Raw genomic sequence first — 27,711 nt, 5'->3', positions numbered from 1 at the left:
CACACAGACCCACTTCTTTGTCAGTATCATAAATCATTGCTAAATGATCTGGCAAAAACTTTTGTCTCCCACATTCCATGGTCACCTCTGGCCAGAATCAGTCTCTCTCATTAACAGGGTGGAAGGAAACAGTTACTGCTCCTCTTCTTTTCTCTTCACTGTTATCTAATGCATGCATGCTCCTGGGCATGTACAGGGATTTCAAAACTTCCACAAGAGGCTGATTTGCTCTTTTCCCCAATTCAAATTCGCTGTTGCTGAACCAACCTATGTAAGAACATCCCTAAATCAAATAATACTGTTGAAATTTAACTCTTCCTGATTTCACTGTCCAATAACTGGAAAATGCCAGTGCATGCTGGGGAAGACCAACCAGGTGTACCTGTAGCTCAGTGGGGAGCTGTCCTACTAGCATTTCCTCATTTAAAGCTGTAATTTATAGCTGAACTGCCAGCATCTTCTCTCAGGATATGGAGTCCAACTTCTCAGATAGTGCACTGGCTCCATCCCACCAGTGTTACTTTTGCCTGTAACTGCGTGGGGCAGGTTTTTTTCCTCTGTTGCATTTATGAGAGCAGCAGCCATCAGATCAGGACCTCAGTCAAGACATATTTTATGGGAAATAGCAACAGAGAGAAGTTATTCTTTGGTGAGGAGGAGCCTCACACAGTTTGAAAGGCCCCAGGGGAAGCAAAATACAAAATTTCCCATTGAAGAAAAAGTTAAAATGTTTTAATTTAATGCCTTTTTTTTTTTCCTTTCTTTCTTGTTCCCACAAATGAAGTGGTTCAGCTGTCATCTGCCTGTGGAGACTTGCCCACCCATTCCTGGGATGATGAGTCCTAGTTCAGGAAATGCGGAGCTCCAGCAGTCCTCACGTCGCAGGTTACGGGAGCTGAGAGATCTGCAACCTCTGAGACCAGCTGGGATTTTCAAGGCTTTTCCCAGAGAGCCCCCAGCCCTGACCTAGGACGAGGGTGCCTGTGGTGTTTGCCTGTGATGCTGTCCCCACCCCAGGATCACTGCATTGCCAGCAGCCTCGCCGCAAGCTGGCTGGCAGCCAAGCAGGAGTCTGCCAGAAGTTAGCTGGAACCAGTGGATTTCTACAAAACACTTCAGTTTGCATAAATCAGGGTTCTCTGATCAAAATACATCTTGTGACAGGAAAATCCCTCAAATGCTGGTGTGGGACTGTTTACTATATCCCACGTGCACAATGTGCTTACTTTGCTATCTGGGAGGGGGATATTGAGCCAGACTTCTGCCGTGAGCAGTGAGCAGTTGTCGTCTTCCCTTTCCTATTTCTTCATGTGTATCCTATACACTAAACTGTTCCAGGCTGGCTGTTCAGATGCAGCTGCTTGAAACTTGTTCTCTAGAAACAGGAATATATGCAGGATTTTTTATTCAATTTTGCTGTTCTAGTTTTTTTTTTTTTTTTTTTTTTTTTACAGCTAGTGAATATTTTCATCTTGCGCATTACCTGGCTCAAAGGAAAGTCCAGAACTGTTACGGTAAGCTGTAACTATGTGATCAGCATTAAATCCCAGCAGCTCATTCTCTGCTGCATTTAGACAAATGGGAGTGGGAGAATTTGTCTGCTTTATGTTGTAATTATACTCTGTTGTGTATTTTTGAAACTCAGCATACCTTTGCAGGTGTAATACAGAATATTGATTTGTGCTTACTAGCATTTCTATATGAATTTGAAAGAGCTTTCCAGTACTTTTCTTTTTTAATGGTAATGATGTTTGTGTTCTTGAAGTAACTTTGGCTGCTCAGAGAGTTGAAGGTGATGATTGAATTGCAGGTTTACAGACAGACATAATTACACTTTTTTCTTTTTTTGGTATTTACTCTACTGTTGCTACAACTGATACCTGTTCCATACACTACAAGCCACATTCTAGCTGTTTTGAAATCCTTTCTGTGGTCACTCCTAACATAAATGTAAATGTATAAATCCCATATTTTTCCTTTTATGGAAATATTTAAATAGTTTTTAATATAACAAACAGTATCTAGGCTTGTCTTAAATCAGCATGGACTCATTAATAAAAATGTCAGCAGATATTGTTGCAGTCTAAGCATTCCTGGCCAAGCAGTTTCTCTGTTTTACTGCTTGCTCTTTTAGTGGGGGGAAGGGAGGTGAAATTCAAATTATTTGTATCTGCAGAGGAAAAATCAATTCAGCATTTTTTGATTTTATTTTATTTTTTAACTTAAAGAACTTCTTTTTGGTTTGTTCGTCATTGGACCAAACATTGTACCATTGATAAAAGCATCCAGCGATGCACCTTTCAACACCTGTAAGATCGTTATGTAAGAGTCACTGAGGCTGGGGCTGGGGCTGTTTCCATTGGTCATCCTGAGCCACTGTATGGGACATGCAAGGCACAGGAGAACGGGCCGGCATTGCTGTCCACTACAAAGGCACCCTGTGCTGTAGGAAAACCATCTCCCCCAAGGGTAAATACTGTTTCATATCCAGGATTGCAGCTCAGAGATCAAAGGCTGGTCTGTGATAATGATCTAGAGACTTTGCCCTTTCTCCAGTGTTTGCCAGCTGGCCTGACTGACTGTCTCTGGCACAGAGACTTCATGCAATGTCAGCTCATCCTGCTGACTCCAGTTGCCAGATCCCACTCATGGGGAGGCAAAAATGAAGTGAGTGGAAATTGCCAGATCCCCTGGCACCAAAGTTAGGGCTGTAAGCTGTACAGAATATCCGTCTTTTACACTTACTGCTCCCACTGCACAGTGATCACACCAGAAGGACCTCTGCCAACATCTCTGCTAAACTTTCCAGTACAAGACGTTGGATAGAGTTTGAAGAAGGAAAGGGAAACTTATTTTGCTTGTCCCGAGGGCTCAGAGGCTTGTGAAGGAAAATTCAAATTTAAAAAAATGATGAAAAAGCCTTGAGGTTACTGTTATTTTAAAGTGGTCTGAAAGCTGAGATTGAGCACTGGCTCCTGTGGCTCTCAGTGCTGGATCCCTCCATGCTCTGTACCCTGGGCAGGCTGCTGGGAAGTGCTCTGCCCACTGCAGGGCTGTGCTTGTGGGGCTGATTTGCAGTGGGCTGCACACTGCCAGGCTTGCTTTCCCAGTTGCTGTGAGAGCACTCAGCATGAAAACTTCTGCTTTCATAGCAACTCTTTCGTTTGTTTGTTTAATTCTGGAGCAACTTGAAAATGATCTTGGAACTACTTACTGCTGTTCTGTGAAACCTGGTGGTTTAAACTAGAAAGATTAAAGCACGCAGGCAGAGTACACATCTACTTTTGGGGGTAAACACTGCTGGGGAAAAAAAATTGGCAGGAGGCCGGGTAGGCGGCCAGAAGGGAGCAGGAGTATGGTGTGACCGACCAGCTGCCTTCATGGGGAAAAGGCTGAACATGGCCCTCGCAGGGCTCAGTCATCCTTAGCAGGGGAGCCTGAGTACGGGGCAGGGTGGGATGTTCCCTTCCCCTAGTATTTAGCACTAAGTAGCTGTTGAAAGCCTGGCTGATTGTCACATAGGGCTAGTGAGCAAGTGGAGAGAGGATTTTAAGGAAAGGCACCAGCTTCACACTGGGAAACAGGTTGGCCAATCCTACTGCACAGGTAGAAAGTTGTAAATGTCTGTCAGGAAGCTGCCTACTCTTTAACACTAGGCTGGGGTCCATTCTGCATGGTTTTTTTTTCATCCAACATAAATTACAGGTCAGTCGTGAATAACTAGATAAAATCCAATTGCTTAGGATAAACGAGAAGTCAAGTGAGAAAAGCTCATATTCCCACCTGGTCTGCAAATGTCCTCCAGTGCATCTGCAGAGAACTGGCCTGGAGGAGACAGGAGCCCAACTTAGTTTTTACTCTTCATTTCGGTTTCTGAAGATTTAACATCTGAGGGTCTTAGCACTGGGCTAGACTCTCACATTTTTCCACAGCAGCTAGCAAAGGGAACCTCCTCCTGATAGTTACAATAACTGCTGCTTGAGCTAGATTCACCTCCATCAGTATTGTGTGAAGCTCTAAGAGCTGTGCCGTTCAGGTAAACTCACTAGATCACCTAGGTTCAAAGCCACATGGTGGGAAGGCTTCGGTCTTCCCTAAGGCAGCCTCAGGGCCAGCTGGGGGCCTGCAGATGCGCCTGTGGAGAGGAGGTGGACTTGGTGGGAGGAAATGAACAGCATTTGTTCTGCAGCTCTTACTGGGCATCTCCTTGTTCAGACTCGTACCTGGTATTTGTGGTGCTGGGGTCAGACAGGTCTGTCACAAGCACCCCATTGCCCAGCTGGGTCAGCAAGCATACGTGGGTTGGCTGTTTGTCTCTTCAGCTCCTGCTGAGAGATATTTCAGAGCCTTCCTGTTCCAGAGATAATCTGTAGTTTCTTTTGCATTTAGTTTCTTTTTTCATTTCTGCCTGGATATATTTGTGACCAGCTTATTAGCACTTGTTGCTATGCTGGCTTTCTGTCTTTATTTCAGTGCTTCTCATCAATCCCTGGTGTATTTACAGGCAAAGTCTGGGCTCTGGCATGCCAGGCTCTGCTCCCGGTCCCCGTCCAGCATGCCTGTCCCCGGCATTCCCTCATCCTCTCTGCACTCCCCTCTTTGCTTTGCACTGAAAGCAAAAATTTCAGTGGTCAGCCGTGCCAGCTCCACAGCGGCTGCCTAGTTGGCTTGCATAATGCAGGCAGATTCAAACAGCTGCTGTCCCTTCCTTGAGATGTCCAAGCCAGGGTTAGTCCCCAACAATAGTCATCAGCAGACACAGAGGGAAAACTGAGGACTCCACTCACCACGAGAATAAATATTGACACTGGGCACTGCTGAAGAGTCTGGATTCCCTTTATTACTTCCTGGAGTCCCATGGAAGCCACAAGTGTTTAATTTATTAATGCAAAGAAAGGATTTTTCTTGCAACAATCAGCCTGTCGCCACTGCATCATGCTCCTCTTTCCTGCACGTCTCCTGGCATTGATGTACCCTTTTCTGTGCAATTCATATTACTATGCTGGAGGCAACAGGTCTGTTTTGAATTGCTGATTCTCTTATTCTGGCGCCCTGGAAAGAGCTTGTTTAATGCAAGTTGTATAAAAGAGACTTGCCTCCCTGAAGCATGAGGCAATTAAGAGGCTTTTATAAGTCATTGATTTTTCTTCCCACTGGCAATAGAAAAACCATCACTTTGGATCAAATGAAACATGCTGTTCAATATCCAAATGTTCTGTTCATAGCTGGAGCCTTTTATTTTTTATTTCATAGAATAGGAAGCTACTTCTTAACATGAAACTGAATTGTAAAGTTGAAAGCTTTTATTCTGAACTATCAAATCCCAGTATTTTTACATAGGAGGGCAGTGGATTGTTTGACAAAACCAATTTGGCAAAAGAGAGATGAACACAGCGAACATATTTTAACCAGAAAGGATTTGGCCCATCTTTTTTGACTTGGCTCCAGCAATGATACCTTTACCATACTCTTTGCAGTTTGCAAGGAGAAGCTTTAGCAAAGATGCTTCTCTCCGTTTATTTCCTCAAACCAAAGTGAATTTTTACATATACACTTTTACATTTCTGGATGCACCTGCTCAGTGAATCTGACAGAGGCCAAGGACTGAGCTCAGGGGCTTCTCTGCTCTTCAACATTTCCTATTTACCCTGGAGATGCCTTTACAGGTTTGCCTTCCCAAGTTCTTGCCTCTTTTGTTAATCTTGCCCCTGTAGAGCAACTGCAGCGCCCTGGGACTTGGCCAGGCTCCTGGAGGAACAGTGACTCCTCTTCTGCAGGGAAAGCTCCCAGGAGAACTTCATGAGCACAAAGTGACTCCAGCAGTTACTCACTGACCTAACAAACCTCCCAGAATCTCATTCAAGAAGGAAATGAATGTGCTGGCAGCACTTCCAGATACAGCCATCACAGTCTTCATGGCAAAGGCAGCCACATCAGGGAGGTGAACAGAAAAAAATCCCTGCCAATTCACCCATCGCAGGACACACAGGTGTCTTGCCACAAACACCAGAAAGCTCTGAGGAGAGGCGGGTGCAGGTCATAGCCGTGGGGAGCTGATCCCAACCACAGCGCTCAGGCCCTTTGCCAGAACGCCCTCCCAGCTGTGTGCAGGGCCAGCAGGTGAGCCAGGGAGTCCTTACTGTCACTCAGGAGACTCCTTCCATGAGCTTTTCACAATTTAACCCCATTTGCAGAATGCTCAGTAAAATGCAAATCACCTGCTTGTCCTTGCCCTGTGCTCAGGGCATGAGGCTCTGTTCAGGCACATGAAAGGCTCTGCCCCGTGTTTCCCTCAGCTTGCTAGGGCATTGCTCTACTTGGGGAGCATGGCACTGAAAAGACCAGTGTAAGCCAAGGTCTGAGCACACAGTGTTACAGAGGTGTGCAGAGCCACCTCCCACTTGCTGTGTGGGCTGTGCTTTGGCTCCACATAGCTGGAAAAGGGCAGGGATCCTCCCCAGCTTGTCCTCAGATGACCTCCTCCAGCATCAGTCTGGGGATTGCATTAGCACTATCTGGGGGAGAAACATGGTGTGAGCATTAGGTACCAGTGCCACAACACATGGAGAGGAAAAGAAAGATGCCTTCAATTTGCAAGGGGAGCTGGTTTGAGCAGGTGGGGCTGTGAACGTGCAGATGATTTTCAGCACTACTGTGAGCTCGTTGTTCCTCCCTGTGTGCTCCGGCGCTGCCAAGCATAGGCCAAGTTGTCGGCCAAGGCTGTGCAGTGGAGCCCTGTTATTGCAAAGCCCAACTGTGCTTTTTTCCAACCTAATTTTCTCAGGAACTGACCCAGTTCTAGCACTTGGGAACTGGCATTCACCCTACTGGCAAATGTTTCTCATCTGTTTCAAATGATCTGGCCAATGTGACCTTTTCTTCTAAAATAGCTTACACAATGAAAATACATCAATGTTAAAACCTCATCTTGCATAACTCTGAGAGCAAGGCCATATATTTACCAGCAGCAAGGAACTTTTCCCCCTTATTTTGTAGAAAGCAAGGAGGAAACAACCAGAGATGTGCAATTTCAATGAAGGGAGAACAGACCCATAACCTCCTTTCCCCCTTGAAAAAAAAAAATAACCATGAGATGCTCTAGGCAGCAGGGTCTGTACTACCCATTTCTGCTGCTTGTTGTTTCAGAAAGAAGAAGAGCAAGCAGTCATTCATATGGTGATCAACCATGAGCAAAATTCCCACGGTCTTTTGGGCTGTTTTCCAGCCAAGTGCCACCCCAGGTCAGGACAGCAGTGGGTCACTCACTTCCTGGTCGCCACTTCAGAGTTCCCCTTTTGCCAGATCCCGACAGAACCCAGTGGCCCTCTTCCTTGCTCTTGCATCTCTGCCTTCAAAGCTGCGCACACACAGCAGTTGGTGTCTCTTCTGGGAGGTAGTTGCTGTAACAAGATATATGGGATCACTTTTTTCCTTAGCATTGCTGGTTGATGTGCCTTGCCCAACTGTGTATGTCTACGCGTGTGTGTGTGTTCCCAGTGGAATCGGGAGGATAACTGGCAGGTAGGAAAGGGCTTGATCCTACCTTTGCTGCTTTGGACATTCTCATTGACTCCACCTGGGGAGCAATAACACATTCTTTTGGGCATCAGTTCAAACACCGATACAACATGTCCTGTACAGGTACTTTGAGGGCTGTTTTCTTCCTGACGAGAAGTGCTCCTTCTGTTCCTGATACTGTTGCTCATGTTCCTTAGTATGTCATCACCATTTCTCAATATTTCTAAATTTGGCAATGGGAAGATGCGTGCAGCCTCAGCCACAGCCCATTACTTGTCAGGGCACGCGCACTGCTGCTCCGCTTTCCAAAACATCATTTACTGTCCTACCTGCAGGGGAGTTGCTGCAATCAATTTCCCTCACCTCACATAAGGCAATAGGGAGATGAACTGTTTTTATTTTGTTTTCTTTTTTTTCTTTTTTTTTTTCCATAAAGGACAGCAATTTGTGTTTGGTGGTAGAGCTTTAAGTGGGGGCAAGCCAGGTGTGGTTGAAGTATCCAGTCCTTGCAAAGGATGCTGTGGGCTGAACCTAAGGCAGGGCTCAAGCAAGGTGCAGCAGGGGCTGGGAGGTGGGACAGCTCCCTGGATGATTCTGGGAAGGAGGGATAAAGTAAACAGGGACATGAAATGCTCTATGAAGTTTATGGTGACCAGCTGTGCCGATATACCTAAGATGCAGAAAAGGATGGAGGGGATGGATAATTTTATATATTTCCCGTAGATCCCTGAAATGCAGGAACAGCTGTTTGTGCTGTGGCTGAGCAGAGCCAGAGAGCTGCAGGGGAGGCCGTGGGATAGCCCAGTCCAGGGCTGTCCCTGTGGGACCAGAGCTGGGGTGCATAGGCCAAGGTGCTGCATGGGGATGGTGCTCTCAGGTGTTAGAGACAGCTGTGCCTCAACTGCAGGGGTTCAGGCAGCCTCTGGCAGGCAGCCTGTGCCGATTAAGCTGTTTGTTTTTCATTTTAATGAATTATTAAAATATTTGAAACATACCTTTGACCTACCGAGCACAGTTATGGCAACAATTCACACCAACAGATCATAAATCCTGGCATTGTCCTCCCTAGTGGCTAAACTGCTAGCTTAATAAAGCCTCTGAGTGTGTGGCAAGTGCCGTAACATTGCAGTGTGATATTTGATCCCTGAAGAGAACAGACAGATGTCTTTAAAAACCTCTGACATTGTAAGAAATGCAAAGTTTTTAGCAGAGCAGCCACGAGGCTGTGGAGGAGCTCAGCCCTCCAGAGGCAGAGGGGCTCCACTATGCTTAGCAGAGGTCCAGGTAAGAGCTCTTCACTGGTTTTAAATCTTTCTGTGTAAAGCTTTGCTTTTTTTTTTTATTTGCCTTGTGAACCTATGCAAATGTGTTAAAATTAACCATAGTTGGAAATGGAGAAAATCTTCTTCCATTAAGATTCATGCTCAGTCCTTGGGTGCTGTTATTCATCAGGTGTGAGTTATATCTCTGCTTTCACAGCTCTGCAAGCCCACTCTTTTAATCACAGAATCTTTGTACTGAATTATGAGATCTTTCTGAAGCAAAGACCTATACACACATCTCATCTGATGGGTTTTATTGACACAAGATTTATGTCGTATTTAACATGTTACAAACTAATTGTACTCATTTATTCTGACTGGAATTTTCCCTTCTTATTCTACAGTAAAACCGAAAAATTACTGGTATTTTTTACACTAACGTGGAGTACTTGGGAGGATCTGAAGTTTGTTTGCATTGAAAATTAGCTTCTGAAATTGTGTGTTTTTCATCACTGCCATGTGTTGCCAGTTAGGATTTCTGGTTAATTCATACTCCCTCCCTCATCCCCCCCCCAGAGCAACCTGATCCCCTTCTCCTCATTCAATGGGATGGGGTCTTTGTTGGTTCAGCTCTCAGATTTCCCTATTTTGTATTGTCACTCAGCAGCTGGGTGGTTGAGGAGTAGGCATGCCAGAGTACCACCCAGTAGCCAACCTTTATATCCAAGGATGTGGGGCAACAAAACACCAGGTCTGTAATCTGAAATAAGCTCAGGGATGCACTGTGTGTTCCCACAGGTGCCACCGTAATTTTACACAAGCAGAACTTCAGCACTATACATACATGCATCTCTACCTGTAGCTGATCTATATGTAAAAGTTAAAGAAATATGTTATATATTATATATATTATATATAAGTTATATTATATATGTTATATATATAAGTATATATAAGTATATATAAGTTATATATAAATATATATAAGTATATATAAGTTATATTATATATGTTATATATATATATTTAATTATACATATATATATATTAAAAACCTGTAATGCATGTGCTTTCTGCCATAGGGAGGCTGGCTGAGCTGGTGTGTTCATGGGCAGTGATTCCTGCCCCCTCCAGCACGAAGTCTGAAGGAAGGAGGACCCCCCCCCCCCCCGCCCCCCCCAAACTGCTACACAATCCCTCTCACGTCTCATCTTCCCTCCAGCACACCTGCTTGGAAGATAAATCTGTTCACTTCAAAAATTGTTATAACAAAGAAGACTTCTCACAGACATTGCTTTTTTTGTTGTTGTTAAAGGATGAATTAGAAAGGAAACCCTCTCTCCCCTGATTTTTTTTCTTTTTAGTGACCAAATCCTGAAACAGGAAAGCTCTGCTGGTGACAGTTCAGTAAATTACGTCTGTTTATTGGATAAAGAAAGTCTCAAGCATTCTGATTTGGGGTTTTCTAATAAAAATGTCACTGTTTGGAGGCACTCCCTCCAGAAGGAGGGATGGCTGACTGGCTGCCTCACTTTTTCCGTAGAAGATGTGCTGCAGACAGCTTGATGATTGCAGACTGACTTTCATTTGGAGAATGTGCTTAGCTAGCCAGAAACTATTTTGAATGAAGCTAAAGTCATCCATGTGTTGCTGTCCCCAAAATTAAAAAAATAAATAAAAAAATAAAAAATACAAACCACAACTCCTTTGGGAAATGATTAATCTGTCTTGGTAAACGAGTGAAAAGGCAATCGTTGCTTGTGCGCACCCTGCAGAGGGAATTCCAGAGCCCCACCGCCGTGTTAAAACCTTTCAACTCTGCTTCATTTTTCCAGCCTTCCTATCTGTGCGTCGAAGGACAGCTTTTCCAACACCGCATACCTGCCGCCCTGAACATTTGAAGTCCTTCTGATGGCTCTCCGGAGGATTTACCTTTTCTCCCTGGCACTGGTGTGGGGCTGCATGGCCTCCTCCTCCTCCCAGCAGACGGCAGGTAACTGCAGCACCCGGGCCGGGCTCCTGCTCACACGTGCGTTGCATTAGCGCGGGCTCTTTGCAGAGGTAGACCTTCAGCCATGGCTTGTTTTGTTACAGCAAGGGGCAGATTTATAAACATGCAGTCAATTGTGTAAATATATTGTCTGTTTAGTGGAAACTTCAAAGGGAGCAGAAACTGCCTTTCTTGGGCAGTGAATATATTGTTTTATATAGGGCTGGCTTTTATAAACACCACCTAGGTACACACATGCTCCTGAGTGTGATTGCAGCTGTACAGACTGTGCATGGTGTAAGAAACACAAGAGTAATTCATAATCCGAGAAGAATAATTTCTTCTTGTAAGAAATACTGCTCTGAAAGCTGTTGGCCATGGCAGTGGCACTTGAAACTCTCTTGTACTGCTCTGCTACATTATAGTCACTGGCTGGGTGCAGTGGAAGCTGGGACTTCACATCCAGATGCTCTCCCTCTTTAGAGGGCCATTTAGCAGGACTGGCCCTGCCCACCACAGCTGGTGTGCACTGGAGAGGTGAAAACATGGCTGGGAGGGCATCGAGAGGCTCCCCATTCTGCCAGCCAGCATGCACAGGAAGCTGCCAGCAAACACGATGCTGCCACTCCAGGCGAGCAAGCGTTGCCCTTAAAACGTGCTTCTCAAAACATGAAAGTCACCTGCACCCCTACTCCGGTGCTGACCAAACCAAGAAATGCAGCTATAAAAGAGCAGTGGGTACCTTGTAGGCTGCCGTTTGCCCACTTGTAAAGCGGGTGGAAAAAATTACAAAACCCTCCTGCCCCTTGCACCATTCACACAGTGCATGGCGGCAGCAGGAGGCAGCTGTCTCGCACACCTTGGGCAGGAATGTGCCGGCAGTTGGTCATCAAAGCGGTGGTGCTGGAGCAGGAGTGCACAGCGCTGGGAGCGGGATGGCCTGGGGGCTGCAGCTGTTATCCAGCACACTGGGATATGAGTCACTGCAGTGCAAGTCGCACAGAGGAGGTAGTTCTTTCAAGAAACACTCAGGAGCAGCTTTCCTTCAAGGCTGGATGACAAAACAGAGTGCTTTTAGTCCTGTGTTCTGTGTGAATGATGTGAGTGAGATTTGTAAGTCCTGTAAGAACGTAAAACTGAGGAACTTCAAGAGGCAGCGTTGACATCTATAAAACAATTGAATTCCAGAATGCAAGTGACATCCTGAAACAAAGATTTTCCATTCCCACTGAACTTTAATTTTGGTTGAAATTTATTTTGCAATAATTACTGTTTACAGTTGCTATTGTTTTGAAAAAAAATGTTGCTTATGGAAAAAAATCAGGATGGAAACAAATTTCAGAGTGTTATTTTTTCCAGAGAAACATAAATTCCACTTTGGCCTAACCTACTGCTCTCTTGCAAGTTTCATATGAACAAGGGCACAAACAAGGGCTAGTAGCTTTTTGCTTGTTTGTATACAGGCAAGGCTCAACCTTCATCCTTGCAGGAGGAAGCTCCCAGTCCTGCTTCCAGCCCTGCCTGCAGAGCTTGGCCAGCTGTCTGCTCACACATGGTGTGCTGGGGCTGTGGGAGTCTTCCCTCGCAGCAGCTCTGGCAGCTCTCAGCGTGGGCTGGCCGGTGTGTGATGAACATCCCTGTTCCTCTCTGTTTCTCTCATTCCTGTGACCATAAATGGCCTTTCTGGACATGCATTCATTCATTTTTTAGCAGCTGTGCCTCTTTAAGCTCTGTTCTCAGTTTATTGCCGGTGCCGCTTCTCCCTTTCCTGGAGCTTTTGCAGGTTTGCAAAGAACCAGAAGATGCAGAAAAAACCCTCACCTTGCCCTCCCAGCTCTGATGCTCGCCCAGAGCCCAGCTTGGGCACTCTTTGCACAGGCAGAGCTGTCTATGCCCCTACTCCCAGCTCCTCTGCCCACGCTGGTAAATCTGTGCCTGCCGTAGTGTAGTGATACCTCCCCCTGGCCTTCTGAGGGGACATGGGAACGTGCAGGACTACCCTGGATAGAAGGGGCTGCACGTGCAGGACCATGCCCCATTGCCTCTGGAGCTGGATCAAGCCCACAGCCACCTTCTGAACCCAGGCTACATTCATGGGACTCATAGCTGGTAGGAGGCAAAGTGTTTTACTTCTTACACAGAAAAATACATAAAAGCTCATTTATTTCCCCTCCGAATTGTTATAATCTGTTGTTCCTTGCCCCAGCACCTCCCTAAATACATTGCCATGATATCCTACTTTGACATCTAACATAACAAGCAGTCTCCCAGGGAGCTTTACATGCTGGGAAATGTGGAACCTGAAGACTGCTGCCTGTGAAGTGTTTCATTTGGGAGGGCTTCCTCAGGAGAAATACATCTTTCAGTAATGTTCTTTGTAAACTTTCTAAAGAGCACATTAAAGTCTGATTTGTATCAATGTCTTCCACTTAAAGGTATTCTCAGGGTTTTCCTCCATAATGGATTTAATAAAAAAAAAAAAAAGTGTAAATCCTAAAACACAAAAAGGGGGCAAAAAAGGGGGCAGAGAAGCCAGTGCCCTGGAGGCCACACTCAGAGACGTGGCAGAAATGCAAGCCTGCCACTGCCAGGAGATGGACTACAAGTCACCAAGATAAGCGTGCATCATGCAATGAATATGTAGAAACCCAAATGGATAATATCACTGCTAGACAGCATACATGGAGAAAAATGACCTGTTACAAAAATTGACTTTGTTTGAACTAATAAAATAGAATGATCTGAACAGCTTTGTCATGTGAACAGCATTCTCAATACATAGCTGAGCTTTTAGGAAGCATGACTTACTCCAAAATTCATCCAAAATATACTCTGATTTATTAACACATGGTAGCAACTTAAAATATTTTAATAAAAGCTATATTGACTGTAAAAGCACTTTGTTTTGGTTTGTTTGTCTATACCTGACAGATGTCCAAAATAAGCATGATTCTAACTCTTTGCTTTTGTGCTTCTGTGTGGTTTTATCTTGTTTCTTTCATTAATCTTCAATAAGCTTGAAAAGAGTATTTAAAGCAAGATGGGTGATTTGTCTCTGTCATACTTAAGTAATATACATTTCTCTGACAGCATGATGTGATCTGTCATCATATGTTGGTGTACGTGCTGAATGCAATGCCAGCAAGGATATTTGTCCTCACAGCTGTTGGTAAATACCACAAGTTATAAGTGAGCAACTAGAGGACTTGAAAGTTCAACCCAGGACAGCAATTCTGTTTATAACAGTTTGAAAGGAAGTGTCAAAGATATTGTGGCATTTTTGTCCCTCTTCAATGGTTCCTGACTGTTTTCTCTGAGTATCAGCAAGAACTGCTTGTTTTTGCGTAGGCAGGAGGTGAGGTTGTGCGTGTTTGTTGAGTGGAGGCTATTAAAAATCCACCCAGCTTCCCTCCGCACCCAGCAGCTGCATTTTTCATTTCACCAAATTTAATGACTTTCTTTTTTTTCTTTTCTTTACATCAACAACCTGTTTTACCCTCTGCTTTGTTTTCAATTTAGTTGCTCCCCCACAAGACCTTCAGATCACTGATCCTGGGCTTTTAGGTTCTCTCGATATAGAGTGGAAACCTCCACCCAATGTACAAACCTTCAATGAGTGCACAGTAAAATACAAGTTTGAATACCGTAACACTGGTGACAGAGAATGGAAGGTAAGAGAACATAGTTTACTCCTCTTATATTGCTACTGTTCTGCCTTTATTTCTTGTACAGGTTTGTGTTTGCATTTAAGGGAGCAGCAGGACGGTGGTAAAACAGCAGTTCCAACTTCTCATGGAAAAGGCAGACTCCAGTCCATAGGGCCAGTGCTTTGAAACTTTTGCCAGACAGGAATGTGTTTTGAAATTTCACAACAGCAGTAGTGAGAGTTAGAAAAGGGGCTATTTGTATCAGAGGGTGTGGCCCTTAGTGACAAAAGTAATAAAGTGATATCCAGTAGCATTCCTCGTTGTAAAAGGCACTATACTTTTTAGAAAGCCTTTGCAGGTATTTGAACTGGAACTCAGGCAATGTCAACATATCCTTAGGGTTGCAACATAGCAAATAATTACCAGATTACGTTTCATTATCCTAATGCTTTAACATTGCTTTCATTCAGAAGAGTGTTTTTAATTGACATTTACTTCTGTTTTTTAGCTATGTTTGACTGCAGCTCAACTCTATGATGAAACTGTCAGTCTTATCTCATTGATATGTAGCAGGGCAACAGCAGACAGACACAGTACAGGAAAGACTGTTGAAATACTTGTGGGAGTCTTTAGAAGAGGGAAATGGAGCAGGGCAAGGGGAAACCCAGTGGCAGGCTGCTTGGTTGGTGCACGGTACTGAGGAGTACCAAAAAATTCCCTTCAGTTTCCTGAAAGGGAAGATTTTGCACAACCGTAATGCAGGACTGCTAGAAAGCTCATCAGGTCAAGAGACTAGAGAGAGAGAAGAAGCAGGCATACCAGGTTAGCTGTACTGTGGACCCTGGCCTCTTTCTGTGAATGGTTTCTGCAGGTCCTGTGTGAGCTGTTTGTCTGCTTCATCCACCCAAGGCATCAAAGCCAAGGCTGCCAGGCTGTTTTCAGCCACCAAACAAAGGCTTTGAGCCCAGCCATCCCTTGGAGCTTGAATGAGGGGAAGAGCACGGAGCCTCCCTCCCTGTTTCAGCTGGAGATTGCAGTTGCCAGGGCATGGAAAGTTGCTCTTTGTGCGCAAGTCATGCTTTGAGCCATGCAGCAGCAGGCAGCTGTGCAGATTCTTCCATGATGATTTTTAACTGACATTTAAAAAGTGCAATAAAAATAATTAAAAAAAAGCAGTTAAAAAGACCATGTAAGAATTCCCTGAATCACAAGTAATAAAAGTGTTTACAAAGCAGATCCAAAAGAGAGAAATATGTCACCTCTGACACCCTGCCAAAATCTGGGTGCCAGATAAAGTCACACAGAAAATTTGGTTAAAAAAAAACAAAACAAAACAAAACAAAATTAAAATAAAATAAAATTAAATTAAAAATAAAATAAAATAAAATAAAATAAATAAAAATGTACAGGAACATCAGAGAAAGCAAGAGTCAGCAATGTCTGGTAGAAACACGTGGCTCAACAGGGCTCTTAAGCTCTGTGACTGCTGATAAAAGCCCAACTGTGGGCTCTACCACCGCACCAAGTTCCTGTTGCAGCAAGCATATTCACTTTGCAGTCTGTTACTGTTTGGGTCAATATGACTCCTTCTCCCTCTTCTCTCGCTGCAGCTCTTGCCAACTTACTTTTTCTTGTTTAAGGGAAGGGTGAGTAATCCTGAGGCAAAAAGAAAAACCTTTAGAGAGAATGCTCATAAAGCCGTCTCACAAAGGCTAACCCTGGGAGTGCAGCGTCACCTGGCTCCTGCACCACAACAGGATGCTGGACCAGCCCTGCTGGCTGTGGTTGCACTTTCCTATGTGAACCATCACTTACAGGAACAAATTCCTCATGATACAGCTTGCTTCTGTTTCTGATTACCTCACTTCCCGAAAAAATGCTTTTCATCTGGATTTATGTCAGTGTCCTTGTCAGACCTTCCTGGGTGCTCCTGGCTGGTGGGAATGCCTTGATGTCTGATCTTCTTTGTCATTGGGGTGGAGGGACTCAAAGACAGTGAGGATGGGCAGCACAAGCAACAGCAGAGTGGGTTGTACAAAAGTGTCTGAAAAGCACTTGCTAGGAGAAGCAGGGTTAAAACAAAACGAAAAACATGTGCGAGCCTACTATCAGCTAGAGAGTTAGCAATGGTAGGTAATTCTGCAGCTCAGTGACAAAAGAGGTGCTTATAAAGTCTGTCTTTCAACCAGGTTATTTTTACTAGGAAACTAAAATTCAGAGTTGGATTTGACCTCAGCAGGACTGCTGAAGTGAAGGTACAGACCCTGCTTGAAGGACGGTGTACCAATGACGTGGAGGTTCAGAGTGAATGGATTTATGCTACCTTTCAGGTCCCATTGCAAGGTTAGGAGCAGCCTTCTGTACCTGGTGCAGCTTCACACTTTGCATGAGCCTGTTGCATGAAGCACTGTTGGCCTGAGGGTTGCTGGATGGCTAAGCCATTGCAGGGCTGGTTGAGGTATAAGACATCTCACTGCTGTCCGTGGCTGTGGTTGTGCTTACTGGATACTTGGGGCTCATTTCCCAAGGTACCGCAATGAGTCCCCTGCCATCAGGTGTTAACAGGCTATGGAAGAGGTAGAACCAGAACCAGCATCTCCTGCCTCTTTCTCTTTGCTGCAAGACTCTGTCCTTACCCTGTCTCTGCTGGGTTTCCCTGCAAAAGCTCCACTGCTGAATGACAGGGTCAGTTACACATATTTCTGCTCTAACCACAGCAAACTGAGTTTTATGTGAAACAGGGCACTTGGCAGCAAAACTATCTAATGATTGTGACTGGCCTTCTTTGTCTTTTGACTGCAGCACACAATTGTTCAAAGTTGTAAAATTGTATTTCTGACTGGTGCTTTGCTAAACAGTGGTTATTTTCTTCTCATTTGACAGGAAAGCTGGAATCAGAGGTTCAGAATTTTCATTGCATCTATCATGACTGGGAATACCTCAAGTGCACTTGGCAACCAGGTCTCCTCGCTCCTCGCGGTGTACATTATGGTCTATATTATTGGTATGTATCAGCAAAATAGAAAAACAGCCAGGCAGCAATCAAGTGAACCTCACTTTGAATCACTCAGTGCACTAAGATGGAAAATATGCTTTTTTGTTTGGCAAAGCTGTTACATTATCCACCCAGAATAACACTCCAAGCAACATGTGCCTTCAGTCAGGGAAATCCCCAAACCCTGCTTCTTCCCAGCCCCTCTCCAGGAACTGTGTCCAGCATGGCAAGGCAGAGAGCAGGCTTTGGAGCATTTTTTGCTCAAGGCAAGGTGGGGCACATACATCTTCCTCAGCCCCATACTGGGAGCCGTCACTGTGTGCAGGGCAGCAGCCTGGCTCCACAGCTCTGGGCAGCCTTCCTTAAAATGGGGCTCTTGCTTATCACCTGCATGAAGTGCTTTCTGCATGTTGGCCATCATGAGGCCTTGTGCTTTTCCTTCACTCAATATACCTGTGCCATTCTGGCCATGCATTTCTCTTGGCCATAATGCATATATCTCTATAGCATAGGATTAGGCAGGTGGTTACAAGGCTCAGTGAACCCTATGCGAAGAGCAGGCACTCTTGGCACTAACACTTTTACTTCTCAAATATATTTTCATACAAGCAAATCTCATCCAAGCAAAAGCGCTGTCTAGAAGTAGTAATAATCCATGCTTCTCAGTTATTTCTTTTATACTACTGCCTAATGACTCTTCTGCAAGAAAAACTAAGCTGGACTTAAGTGTTTTTAGATGAACTAAATGCTTCACTTGTGCTTCATTTCGTGTTACACTATGGTAAAGATGACTAGTTAGGAAATCATTTGGTTTCATGCCTTTGGGCTACTTGTAAAGAAAAGCATAGCTGCTTTATAAAAATAGTTTCTGTGTGGCTCTTGGAAATGTTCTTCGAACCAGGAACATTGATTTAAAACAATTTTACAAACTACAAAGGTCTGCTTGAAAAACCAATGTGGAGCTGTATGATTTGTTGCTAAAGACAAACAAACTCCAAACCCACAAAAAAAAAAACAAAAAACCCACCATTATGTAACTGCCTCTAACAAAAACAAGCATTTGGATCTGGGTTCCATTGTATAACAAGAATGGGTGGGGGGAACACAGCCCTGGTAGCCTTTGATCCCTGTGAGTTCATTTCTATAGCACTACCACATGAGGTTTTTCCCACATAATGATGTGCTTTGCAGGGAGACTTTTATTAGACGTACGATACAGAGGCCAGATTCAGCCCTACCAAAATGGAAATAACCCAGCAGGAGCATTAAAAAGGTGATAGGAAGCCCCAGGCAGTATTTCCAGGATGGGGCCAGTTTTGGGAAGTAATCCCCAGAGACAGGAGGCAGTTTGGGAGGACAGGGTTACTGTTTCACAATCGCTAATAACCAGCAAACCCTTTCTTTGAGCCCACCTCCTGGGTATCCATTACACAATTGTGTGCATGCACAGGACCCACTCGCAATCAACCCTAACAGCTTGTTACCACGAGCACACTCACATTCATGGCATGTCATCTGCCACAAACTGCTGCATTTTGGCTTGGGAGGAGACCTTTCTGTAACTCCAGAGCCAGTGGCTGCTTGAAGATGGGTGTCTTCATGAGTTGGGGCCAGACCCTGCCCCTGCTCCTCTCATGTAGCGGCCCCTGATGAGGTCTCTTGTGCTCCAGCAGAGGGCTTGCAGAGAGGTTGCCACAGCCTATAAAAACAAACCTGGGAAAAATGTATGCATATTAATTTATTTTCTCCTCCCCCCAACAGTTTTCCCACAGCAGGAGTCCAGGTGAGAGGATGCACAGCACTGTACTTTGAGTCACTTGTGGCAGGTAGAGGGTGCGTAGGGCACAGGAGATAATCATAGTTTAGGTTCATTTGCTCCTGTCCAATTGTTCTTAAAAAAAAAAACAAAAAGTATTAACTGCCATTGTTTTGATTTTTTTTTTTCTTTCCATTTTCCTAATACACTGCTAGGTATGAGGGCCTGGACCATGCAGTGCAGTGTGATGACTACATCCAGGACCATGGTATAAACATTGGCTGCATGCTGCAGAACCTGAGCCAGGCAGAATATAAGGATCTGAGCATTTGTGTCAATGGGTCAGCAGCAGCCACCCTGCTGAGGCCGTTGTATGCCACCCTGCGCCTTCACAACCTAGGTAAGGCCGGGAGAAAAGCAGCAGGGCTCTGGAGACCTGCATGGCCACCGAAGGCTCACACCTTGCATGAGGGGGCTCAAACTAAAGCGTGCTCTTGCAAATGGATGGGTTTCCCCCAGAAAAGGAGCTGTGGCATGTGGCCTGCAGGACCTGTCTCCACAAGTGTCTGCAGGAAGTGGCACTGCTCAGTGCCCACCCTGCAGTTTCAGCGGGTGCTGTGGAGTGCTGTGCTCAGCATCTGGATGACTCAGGACATAAATGGTTTGCTGGGCAGACAGCAGAGCAGCTTTGGGTTTTTTTTTTGGTCCAAGCAGCAGAACTTCAAATGTGGCTTTATTTCCTCTGACTGGAATTGAAGCTGCTGCTCTGCTCCTGCAAGCTCGGGAGAGGTCTTTGGGCATTGCTGTTGAAAGCAAGCTAAGGGCAGGGGAGAAGTGTAAAGTTCAATAGGGTGTGCAAGAGACACGTGAACAACAAGCAAAGGTGGATTTGAAACCTGTCACAGATGGGGAAAGGAAACAAAGTGCAGCATGAAGCATAACCTGTTAGACAGACTCGCTTTCTGCTAGGGCACTTCTTATGTTATTTTACTTCTTATGTTATTTTGCACTATTTGGCACTTATTATGTTATTTGCCCACATGTAAATATCAGGGGACAAACAGCTAGTCCTCCAGTTAATCCACTGGGCTAATAAGCAGGATTTCTGGATTCAGTTAGGGCTTCCATGTGCTTCTTGTGTGGCTTTGGCCATATGACATATTCCAAGCCTTTCCTGGGATGCAAAGAGTGTCAGGACAACCGTACTGAGGTGCCTCACTACAGGGGCCCAAAATTGCCTGTTTGCTCTCTGAGGAAAGTGTGCCAAGAACATTGCTTAGAAGCTGGCATTTTGAAACACCTGCATCACATCTCAGACCGAGGCACTAGCCCTGGCCATGTCTCAAGTTAAAATAAACAACCCAGCCTCTAGGTCAAGTCCTTGCACCTGTAGCATCACGGCTGATAGCAATAGGTGCTCAAAAATCCCATCAGTGGGGAAAAGGGACAGAGGCTGGTGGTTGATTAACTGAAGCCATTCCCACCAGGATGTGTTTGATGGCACCTCTTGACCTTCTCTTTTCTTTTCCCCCCCCAGCAAAGCCCTCACCCCCCAAGCAGCTGGTGGTTTCCATGTCTGCGTCCGAGGAGCTCCGCGTGGTGTGGAGCCCACCGGGTGGCGAAACGCCGCCCCAGTGCCTGGAGTACGAGGTCCAGCTGGCAGAAGAGCAGGGGAAGGCCAAGGCTGCCTGGGCGGTAGGGACCACACACCCCTGCCAGCACCCTGCCCCAGGGAGGGGAGGTGGGGGCACTGCCAGCGGTGGGGATGCGTGCCAGGAAAGCGGAGCTTGCACCAAACCGGGGACGGCACATTGGCTGCCCTGCTCGTGGACTGTGCAGAGCCGCCGGCCGGTGCTGCTGGTGGTGGAAGCTGACCGGCTGCTGCTCTGCGCGTGTTGGTGCTTAGCACCCTGACCCTCCAGCCGCAGAGATTGCTTTAGCAGTAACAGACCCCAGAGTGAGTTTCTGAGCAATAGTTTTCTCAGGCCTCCTGCCTGTTACCTCAGGAAGTCTTAACAGAAATGTAAAGAGTGTTTTGGTTTGTCTTCCTGAACCTGGCAGCACAACTTGGTCCAATGAAACTATAAATCTAATCTCTCCAAAGAAGTGTCCTGGGACACAATGGATCTTTCATACATAGTGCTTTTTCCTTCTGTGTTATTCAGTTGCAGTTTTGATAGCAAAAAATGGCAATAATTATTTAATCATGAGATGTCTGAAGGACATTTTCTTTCTTTAATTGTCATATCCTATGTATGAGTGTTCGTAGTTAATTTCATGAAAGATTCCATAAATTAACAGATATGAACGGTGACATACACAATTGGCCCCCCTGAACATATCTGTTTTCAGTAGATTTATCTGCATAATCATCTTTCTGGCACTAGCTGGTCCGCTATTATGAAACCGTTCAAAACTGTTAAAAAATAATCCAGGGATTTGCAAAGCCTGGGGAGCATGTTCAGAAACATCAGGTCGTGCCAGACAGCTACTGGTGGCTGCACATAACTCCTTGCCATTTGTTCTCTATTTTCTTTCTCAGTCTGTGTCAACCCAAATGGAGACTGCTTTTACTATTTCCAGAGCAAATCAAAGCCGCATTTCATGTGTCCGTGTCAGGGGGAGAACAAACAATTTCTGCGCCGACCAGGGCTTCTGGAGTGAATGGACGCAGGAGTGTTTCTCTGGTAGGGAACCAAAAGTTTTGTTTATTTATTTATTTATTTATTTTGTCCGTAACAAATAAATCAATATACTCAGGGTAACAATTTACCTGGACACGCTGAGTTTGAATCTGAGCCCAAGCTTTCAAGAGGTAATATGACCTGTTCTGGGATGTAGCAATTTCTTATTTGTTATCATTTATCTTTGCAGTGTCCAGAACAGAGGACAAGCAGCTATTTATCCTCATTCCAGTCATTCTGAGTTTGTCAAGTAGCCTCATAATATTTATGTTGATTGGTCAGTGCAAGAAAAGGTAAGCATTATATCAGCCTGTCTGTGCAATGTGCTTTTACATGGTGTGTCAGACTGTGGCTGTAAATTTAACAAGGTATTAAATACTAAGAGACAAAAACATCAACAGATTAGCGAAGACTGGACACTAAACAACAGTTTATTTTCAGGAAGCAACCTTGTAAGTGGGACATTTCTGACACAAAACGCCTCACAACAACCCATAAAATCAGCAGGGACCCAAAACCTGGTCATACAAAACTAGTCTGTTTCTATGAAATGCAGCAGTTACTCACAGCATAAGTAATGCCACTATCTTGCTCCAAACCACTCAGGCAGCAGAGATTTGTTCTGGTTGTGTTTAAGAAGTGCTGTTTCTCTGGGCTGAGGCCTCATTCTCTTTGCGCTGTTTGCATTCATCTGAATGTCACTGGCTGCACCCAGGGAAAGCAGATGCAGTGGATGGTCCCAAATTATTAGTACTGACGACATTTTCTTCCTGCCTGAAGGATCATTTAGAGAGAATTGATCTCCTGGTACCGATATTATCTTTCCCTTATGAAAATATGGGGTAAGCAAGTAGAAAGCTTTTCTAATATGCTCTTTAAGTTGTTACCGGTGAGGGAGAACTGGCTAGAGAAAAATCTTCACGTTGTTCTGAGAGATGGACTAACCCAAATTTTATACTTGAATGCATGGAGTCTGAGACACCTTTCAAATATTATGGTTTGTGAACTTTGAACAAAGTGTAGATGCTAGCAAGAAATCAGTGGAAAGCAAATGCTTCCTGCATTGACACTGATGCGGTGATGTGTGAAAGGGATGCCATCGTGTGTCCCCCGTTGTCTTGGTGCTGGCAATAACTGTCTGTGTCCATTGCAGAACCCCGGCAGGAAAAGCAATGTACATGTCAGTGGGATGCTAACTCTGCTCACGACTGCTGTACCGCTTGTGTTTGAAGGATTGCTCTCAGAACATCGTCCCAAGGATGGCTGAGAAGCCCAGAGCTTTCTAAAGCCCAAGTGAGTCTTCCCTGCCTGCTGTCATTTGTGAGGCTGGCTGTTGCAATGCATGTCCTCAACGGACCTAGGAAAACACTGGAGGAGTTGTAAGCTGACTGGAGCAAACTGTTTCTGATAACAGGACAAAGGACAAAAAGGAGGCATGAAAACTGCAGTGAATAAAGATAACACATTCCTCTGAGTTTTTTTTTTTTTTTTTTTTAAGGACTCTAGAAATCTGTCAGCAGGACATACACTGAAGGGCAACACCTCACACAATGCTAGGTACAAATGCCAGCATGCAGCCACTGCACATTACTCTTCTCACCTCTTCTTAGTCCCCATTCCTCAGTGTGTTGATAGCATTTAAGTGCTGAGCCTGAGCTAACTGTATTTATTTTATTAACTGATATGCCTTAGCTGTTGCAAAGCTGAAGTGGGGAGGCCTTGAAAGAAATTTTTGCTGTAAAAACTCACAACCACAGCCACTGCAAGAGACAGATGGTTACAAGGAGAAGTGCAGGGTTACTCTTGCAAAGGCAGTAAGGAAATTTCTCTAGGAAGCAGGCACAGGTACTAGAATTCAGTGAAGCACCCAGGATGTCTCTCGACACCATGCACTCAGCTGATGAAATTACTGATTGACTTTTAAGGAAGTCTCCTGTGATAATGACTACAAAAAAAAAAAAAAGGACAGTTCTCAAAGCCTGGCTTTGTTTTTTAATTTTATTTTTGTCAGAAAAATGAACCAACTAACCAACTCAACCCCCATGTTTACTGTGCTTTCATTTCATCTAAACAACCCAGAAAACACATCTTCTTGCAGGAGCATTTACTCAAGATGGGAATTTCATGTGAAGAGAGGCAGCTCAAAGGGAAAATCAAGTTTGCATCAATCAGCTATGTAAAGAGCCACGTTAATCCAACCAGTCACAAATCAACACAGCAAGCACTGTTTTACACATCCAAGTGCAAAATTATTCAATCACTATCTGCTGCTTCCACTGCTAAGTAGGCAACAACCCAGTGTTATCTGGGGACACATCAAAGAAGGAAAGCACCAGGAAAAAATTGGTCTATGCACAGATTGGAGCAGAAATGAAGCTTCCCAATTGCTGATATTTTGATGACACACAAATCTACTCTTTACTGCCTCCTGGGGCTTGTGGCCAGCCAGCTTGGGATGGCTTTAAATTTAGAAAATACTGGTGAGCAAGCAACCGACATTGGAAATACTGTGATTTACTTTGATGAATGCAGCACATTAGTGGTTGGAGAAGGGAGCTGGACTTGGCAAGGCACCGACTGCTCTGACAGAGAAGGTGAAAGGAACCACAAGAGGAGGAAGTCAGCAGGAATAAGGCTGGCTTGGACCAGGACCAGACACCTCCAAAACATGCTCACCAGAGCAATTCAAGGGAATGTATGTTTTATACAACATGCTGAAGCATGCAGGAGGCTCAGAATGGCATCTCCTCTGTGTGATGGCAGGGAGCAGCTCTGTGCTTGTTGCCCTCCTGCCAGGTGCAGTCCCCTTCCTTCTCCCTCTGGTCTCAGGCAGGATTTTGCTGGGACGAGGGACACAGCCCTGCACCACAGCTGTCCCTGGCCTGCACAGATCAAATATTTTCCTCTATTTGCTCCGAAGTCCAGACTGCATGCACTTCCCTGCAGACTGATGGAGCATCATGGCAGGGCAGTCCCTGCGAGGACCAAGGTTGGACCTCAAACTCTGCAACACCAGGATGAGAGGAAATGCTCAGCCACGCTAGTTCTGAGGTCTGCATGGTAATTTCAGGAACTACAGGACTTTGACACATCCAGAGCTAGGCGGTATTTACGCTATGGGTTTCAGAACTGACGTCATGGCAATAGTTAAAATCAGGAAGCACTGGAGAAAACTGTTGGAAAGCATCCCATTGAGATTCCCTGTTACTGGAAATAACTCCGTGTAGGTCTCTGATAATCTGCCAGCCCTTTCAACTGTTTAAACTTTTACTAAAAACACATGACTGCATTGTGAAACTCGTCCATGTGAAGTAGAGGTAGGGAAGCTAGAGCCTGGTGCAGTGGGTAATTCAGATGCAATTTCACCTGCTTTACCATGCAGGAAATTGGAGTGGGCAGTATTTGGAGATGGCCATCAGATGTGGGAGCTCCATCTTGTGTTCCCTTGGGGAGCACCATGACCACACGGAGGCACAGGGACAGCTTGCTGCTGCTGCTGCTTCCCATCCTGTGCACTCTTTTGCTTGTTGATGTAGATTCCTTGTTTTCTCCGGAGGCTGCTGGTCATTGAACAGGTCAGGTTGCAGGCAGGCAGGTTTCTGCTGGAGGCAGAGATTTGAGATAGTGTGCCTGGAGCCCAGTGCATGAGCAGAAGAAGTGAAATATCGAGCAGGAAAAAATGAAATCTGGGCAGAAAGCCCAGTGCTAGTTCCAGAGAGGTCACTGTGCACAGGGGCACAGTGTGCTGCTCATGTCAGAGTCTATCAAACAGGATAACAGAGTAAAACACTGCTCCTCTTGGCTTGCCAATAAAACCAGTCCTCACAGGCTGCTTGCCAGCTCCCACAGCTCTATCAGTGATGTAAAACACCACAGTGTGCACTTCAATTCAGCTTTTTTTTTTTTTAAGAACTTTTTTTTTTTAACTGTTAGACCTCATGCAGCAGCATCACAGAGCAAAAAGCCTTCTCCGAACCTGCAGATCGGCAGGAAAGGCAGCTGAATAAAGCTAGAGGGGAGCAAGCTGAGACTCTGCTGTAGTTCTCTTCCAGGAGGGCTGTATAAACCGGGTTAAAGTTTTGAGCCTAATTTTGTCCAAAAAGAAGAACAGGAGAAGAATTGAAGAGAACAAGTGCAGGCAAGAGGTGGTGAAGGAACGGATGTTGTACCTCCCCAGCTGGAACTCACCCCCCAGAATATCAGAGCTAGTTCAGTCAATACAAAATACTAAAGTTAGACAGAAGCCTGCTTAGAAACCTGCCTAGTAACAGAGTGATAAATTAAGTACATCTGCTTATGGTACCTGCATCTTGCAGCTTGGCAGGAGTGTTTCAGAACGAGAAGCTGAGCTTCATCCTGGTGCAGGGCTCCCCGCTCACCAGCTCACCCCTGTAGTGGCAGCAAGCTACCCCCACCTGCTTCCTCACAGCATTACCTCTCCAGCATGAGCAAAATGTAATCCCTACAGGTGGCCAGCTGCTAGTCCTTCCTGGTGTCCTAAACCTTGCTAGAATTTCACTAGTATGCTTCCTCCCAGCCTAAGTTTATAGTATTACATTAATTCTTTTGCACAGTATTTGCATTACAGTGGTTTAATCCATTTGCTGTAGTCCATAATTAATATTAAGTAAAGCACTTTCAAAAATCACTCTTTTGGCATGCTCCACTCTTATTGTTCCCAGCTCATGTCTGGGTCCCCCCGTGCTTTGCCTCTGCTTGGCCCCACACAGCTGGCGAGGCATGTCTTTGCCAAACATACAAAGACAACTCCTTTGCGTGCCCTTGAGCTTAGAGTCTTTTTTCTGTCTTTGACTGATAAAGTCTTAGAGCCATTTGTTAAGGAATAAAAAGCAACCTTTCCTACATTTTTTTTCTCCCTAGAGGATGTCAATACTTGTCAAACATATGAAAGCACAATCCTGTGCATACTGCAGGGAAATGCAGAATCAATTTGCGTCTGTCATATTCTAACAGCTTTTGGGAAGTAACAAAACAGCAAAGGCGAATGCCAAGGTCACCAGCAGTATCTGAACATATAGAATTGCTCTCCTTCTCTCACTGAGGTTTACTTTCAAAATGCCAACAAGAGAACTATTTGAAAACCAATCTATCTTATGTTTGCTCATTTCCCATCCTCACATATTATCATTTTTCTGACTGGGCTCTGAATACAAGATACAAACACTATGACCTGCCAAAGCAAGGCTGTAAGGACCTCCTTACTCCTCTTGCAGACAAGGAAACAAAAAGGTAGAAGTTGCATCTCACCTGCTGAGGCATTTCTGCTGAGCTTTTCCATCTCATACAGGCACTAGCAACTCCATGGCCACTGGGTGTCAGCATCTGTGTTTCATCGCAGAGGAGGAAAGCAGGTGCAGCTTCGCTTCTGCCAGAATTCAGTATTTATTGCTCGAAAATTAAATAGAGGAGACAAGGCTCTCTCACTGTAAGACAGATGAGTTTTGCTCTCTTTGTGCCGCTAAGTAGAGAAGTACCACACCTTCTTTCCTTAATTCATTACTGGGCTGACTGCTGGCTAGTATCAGCCCTTGTGCCTTGTGGCATCACGTCCGTGATCCAGTGCTGCTGCTGCTGCTGCACTGACTGAAGCTGTGTCTCCCATGCCATATGCCAGCCTTGCCCCTGCCCTACCTCCTACCCTTCTGCCACTGAGCACCCCTAGAAATACCCCATCAGCTCCAGCTGGAGGTTCAGCCCAGCAGGGACTGTGCCTCGCTCTGTGTCCTTGTCTCACTATAGCTCCTTCACAATGTCCATCCCTGAGCCACCCCACCGCGCATCTCAGCACATCATTGAGCCACCACAGGTCTAGGCATAGATCTGAAAGGAGGCAAAGTT

At 45.2% G+C, this 27,711-nt stretch overlaps 1 protein-coding gene across 2 annotated transcripts; it reads left to right on the top strand.

The window, feature by feature from the left end:
* Positions 1-1,134: 1,134 nt before the first annotated feature.
* On the top strand, positions 1,135-27,500 carry IL13RA2 (interleukin 13 receptor subunit alpha 2). Of its 2 annotated transcripts, none has more exons than XM_035542004.2 (10): positions 1,135-1,514; positions 10,616-10,773; positions 14,290-14,441; positions 16,607-16,760; positions 17,301-17,421; positions 19,384-19,568; positions 20,706-20,863; positions 21,711-21,855; positions 22,043-22,145; positions 23,006-27,500. In XM_035542004.2, the coding sequence occupies exons 2-10, from the start codon at positions 10,692-10,694 to the stop codon at positions 23,046-23,048; spliced, it is 1,143 nt and encodes a 380-aa protein (XP_035397897.1). In that variant the 5' UTR covers positions 1,135-1,514; positions 10,616-10,691; the 3' UTR covers positions 23,049-27,500. The 2 variants fall into 2 exon arrangements, with proteins under 2 accessions (XP_035397897.1, XP_035397896.1); XM_035542003.2 differs by lacking the exon at positions 1,135-1,514 and adding an exon at positions 8,590-8,802.
* The last annotated feature ends 211 nt before the right edge of the window (positions 27,501-27,711 follow it).

Source organism: Cygnus atratus, chromosome 13, assembly GCF_013377495.2.
Source record: "Cygnus atratus isolate AKBS03 ecotype Queensland, Australia chromosome 13, CAtr_DNAZoo_HiC_assembly, whole genome shotgun sequence".
NCBI classification, from domain to species: Eukaryota; Metazoa; Chordata; class Aves; order Anseriformes; family Anatidae; genus Cygnus; species Cygnus atratus.
The sequence above is the reverse complement of the archived record's forward strand: the minus strand, read 5'-3'. Positions and strand labels throughout refer to the sequence as shown.